The sequence below is a fragment of the Histoplasma capsulatum genome, genomic scaffold, assembly GCF_000149585.1.
Source record: "Histoplasma capsulatum NAm1 scaffold_5 genomic scaffold, whole genome shotgun sequence".
NCBI lineage: Eukaryota > Fungi > Ascomycota > Eurotiomycetes > Onygenales > Ajellomycetaceae > Histoplasma > Histoplasma mississippiense.
Window position 1 is genome coordinate 1,971,364 of NW_001813978.1, and position 4,039 is coordinate 1,975,402.

Genomic DNA, 4,039 nt, shown 5'->3' on the forward strand with positions numbered 1-4,039 from the left:
CCACAACATGATAGAAAGTTCATACTGAGAATATAACACAATACAATAATAGTAATCAATACCAATATTAATACCAGGAAAGAATAAGACAGAATCGGAAAACTAAAAATGGGAAAATGAGAAAAATTATAACACCGAGGCAGAGCAACAAAGAAATGAGAGGAGATGTGTGGAGGGCAAGAGGTAATGATAGAGAGAAACGGAGTAAGAGGTGAAAAAGAAGAGAAAGGTCCCAAAAAAAGTCACTCAGTTGATTATAAGATGATTGTTTTGCAAAAGTACAAGAAACAAATTATGAGCAGATATCGAAAGAGTGAACAACACTGAGAAAGGGAGAGTCATGAACATCAAAAGCATTAGCACATAAAGAGGACATCAAAGGGTTATGCAAAACCATATTTTCCTAACGCATAATCATAACTTGCTCATGGAGTCGTCGCACAGATTTTTTTCACAAAAAAAAAGGGGGGGAGGAAAGAAAGGCATAAAAAAGTTAACAAATGGTAGAAAAGAAAGGTGTAGAATGGCGATGGGGGACGAAGGGACAAGACGGAGAAACGTTAATAAGAATAGTATAAGGTGTCTGGATGTAATAATAGGCCAAATCCAAAATTGAATCCTTCCGTACCCGGGGCCAAAGATTCAAATTTCCATGGTCAAGACTGTTCGGGATAGGGGGGATTATTGGATGTCACCCTGAGACGAAGGGTGGCGTCTTTCGATCCCGTTGCCATGCCAGCTTAAAACACAAGGGCTTTAAAAGAACGTCAAATCAAGGACAAAATGCGAAACGTAAAACACATAATAATAGCGAGAGTCGTTTACGTTGCAAGGTGCATCAGAGAATTGGTTGCTTTCAGATATAAAAATACTAGCAGCACCGATAGCCGTGATCGGTGGCCAATATCTTGTAAAGAAAAGGGAGAAAAGAACCACCAAAAACATATAATGGAAGAGGAAAATGTCCGTCAAGGCCGTTTGTACACTCGTTTCGTCACGCTGTTAGCGGAGTTAGCCTGAAAAGAAAGAAGGAAAAGATATCTCCAAACGCAAAAATAGAGAGAATGCCTCCACGTTCGTATATATGGTAGGTCGTTAAGTCGTTAATGATTTGTAGAGTGCTGAGCAAGATATATATATTCCCATACTGCGGCTGTATCCCATATATTGGAGATTTTCGTTTCGTGTCCCGTTTATTGGTGGCGATAAAAAAAATGGAAGGAAAAGGGAGGGAAAAGTAAACGGCATTTTATCCCCTGATGGTGTTGCGGTTTTCATCGGATAATTGTTGGAGTGTACGAGTTAAAATGTACCGAATGGGAAAAATGTAGGGAAGCTTTACGGAAGAGGTCCATATATCGTCTTCTGTATCGGTAGATACCCTGTCACGAGTTCAATTTAAATGAATTTGCTCGTACCCTTGTCTTCGCTGGTTGCAACTGCCACAAGAGCCTCTAAACGGGCCATCCCACCGGCGGGATGATTGGGGCTGCCTGAGTAAAACACATGTCGTGGCTCCGGATTGGGGTATACAGGGTAGGCATTATTGTTAGTAGACTGGGGCTCTCGGGGAGCACAGGTCTGCCACTAATCAAAATTAGTACATTTAGAGCTTCAAAAGGCTTCGCGGCAAAGTAAGAAAATTAAAATCATGGACTTACATTATGCGGAGTTTCAGTCTGGATATGTGAATGATGCCTTTCGATATCACCATGACTAGGTACTATGGCAGGATGGTACTCAGGCGCAGATGCCGATGGCGTTGCTACCCCTTCGCTACTGCTTGAATCTTCAGGAGATGGGTTCGCAAGTGGGCCAGTGGATGTGGATGTCGGGAGAGGACCGTTGTACCATCCACGTCTTTTATTCTGGGAAGGCGTTGTAGGACCATTAGAGTTTGCACCAGCGGCAGGCTGCTCAGGGGGCTTGGATGCATCTGGAGTTCTATTTATTATTGGTTCAACGGTTTGTTGCTGGAGGGAATCAAACGGCTGTGACGCAATATTCCGTAGCTCGCCGATTGTCTGCTGGCTCCACTGCGAAGCATCCTTGTTGCCTCGAATGTCAAGTTTTGTGAGATTTTGGTGAAGAGACATGTCAAATGAGACATGGCCCCGGCGGTGGCCAGGTCCAGAAACAGGAGGAGGGGGTCGAGCAGTTGGCAGCTGAGTACTGAAGCCCGGAACGAAAGTAGGAGCAGCATTAGAAGATGTCAGAGGCCTATCAACTTGCATGGGAGTCGGCTCTCGTCTTGGTGGGGTCGAAGGGCGCTGTTGGACGTGGTCAAAACTCTCAATTCCAGGTAAGCGAGGTGGTTGTAAAGGATTGGTCCCGAAAGCAGGTTTGGGTCCATCGGTCGGCTGATTGAACCAAAACCCACTGCTTGAGGGACGGCCAAAGCCTGTGTGTGAGGATGGATGCCATGTCCTTCTACGCCAATCTGCTTCGGCCATGGACAAATTCGAGTCATCTCGTGGTGTGTCCGGCGCGTTCGGGCTTCCGAATACACCTCCTCCGCCATTTGAGTATGACGAGGCAGATGACGCTAGCGGTTTAGGGAATGCTGGTGGATACGTATTTGCAGGATCAAATAGCCTCGTCCCTGAAGGAAATGACAAACGACGGCCAGAACCCCTTTCGGGCCAGAAACCCGAAGCCACCGAAGATGGGGATCCATAGTAATAGGGTCCTCCATCTACTGGAGGATACGTAGCAGAAGCAGGTGTAAACAAAGCGCTACCTGGTGACTGAGACGGAATCCCGTTGATTTGAGCGGGAGGCGTCCTTGGCGGGGAGTGCATAGTATCAAGTGACAACCTCGCTCTGGCAGCGCCGTCACCAGCCATCATCAAAGGTGGTGGGCGACGGCGTATCTCCTGAGCTTGGCTGTAAGTAGACATTGTCGAAGCAATACTTGAAGCTGATAAATTCCTGCTATGGCCACGACTATGTCCTCCCTGACTACCCACTGTACCAGCACGGTTTCTACCTGGCGGTCTGACACGGTCGGTACGGATTTGGCGCTGAAATCGTGTTCCCGTAGCAGCAAGGGAGTCTCCAGGTATATCTTCGTTCACATGGACTGTCTGGGCATGCTGTCGTAGATTGTCAAGGCGTGAGAAGCGCCGTGAACAATGGCACTGGAAGGGACGTTCTCCGGTATGTTTCCTATATCGTTCCGCATTAGATGTCATGGTAAGATATGTGGGGATTAATCAGAACAAACCTTATATGGCGGGCTAGGTGTTCGCTTCTCGTAAAACTTAGTGTACACGGGGGGAAATCTGTACAAAAGAAACGTTGGCCCTTCTTCTTTTTCGACGGAGGAGTGCTCTCGCCGATATCTGTGCCATTTTCAGAACCTCCGTCCGGATCTGCATCAGACTCTACCGCAGTGTTGTCTTCAGGCACCGAAGACCGAACGGAAGAACCCTCTCGGCTATGCGTTCGGCCAGGGCTGGCTGTGGAGGCAGCATTCGAGATTCGAGGGCTGCTAATACATCGCTTCTCAGATTTCCCATTAACAGTCCCATATCCACCATCTCCTTCATTATCTGCAACCCCGCTTGGTGACGAGGCGTGAGGCTGGGTTGGCGACGTTTTCGACGGATCAAGGAGAAGTGAGGAGGAGTTGTTGGAGCTGCCCATTGTGGCATCCATAATTACTGGTGTGGAGGCAGGAACCGAGTTCATGGGAAGAAAAGACATCGCGGTGCAGTCCGTCCCGATGGGCTGGATAGTAGCTCCGCACGACGGAAAACCGCAGTCCACCACAAATTTTTTTAATTGGATTTTGTTTAGCTGTTAGTTGCGAGAAATTATTCACCTGCCCAGGGTCCGTTGTGGATGGCCGGATCGTTGAAATGCTGCGTGCAAGATGAATGTGCACCTCACAGCTTGTGTACTAGTATGCGAAGGAAAAGCTTCGTTTGCTCTTTCCAGGACTATTCCAGACTATTTATAAACGGGAATACGGGATTAACGGTTTTGGCCACTCAAATATTTGGGTGAAAAAAAGAAATTAAAAATTGGTAACCCA

At 47.1% G+C, this 4,039-nt stretch overlaps 1 protein-coding gene across 1 annotated transcript; it reads right to left on the reverse strand.

The window, feature by feature from the left end:
• Positions 1–1,398: 1,398 nt before the first annotated feature.
• On the reverse strand, positions 1,399–3,648 carry HCAG_05445 (conserved hypothetical protein; the record flags this gene model as incomplete). Its single annotated transcript, XM_001539928.1, has 4 exons — positions 1,399–1,587; positions 1,662–2,698; positions 2,990–3,168; positions 3,227–3,648. The coding sequence occupies 4 exons, from the start codon at positions 3,646–3,648 to the stop codon at positions 1,399–1,401; spliced, it is 1,827 nt and encodes a 608-aa protein (XP_001539978.1).
• Positions 3,649–4,039: the final 391 nt, after the last annotated feature.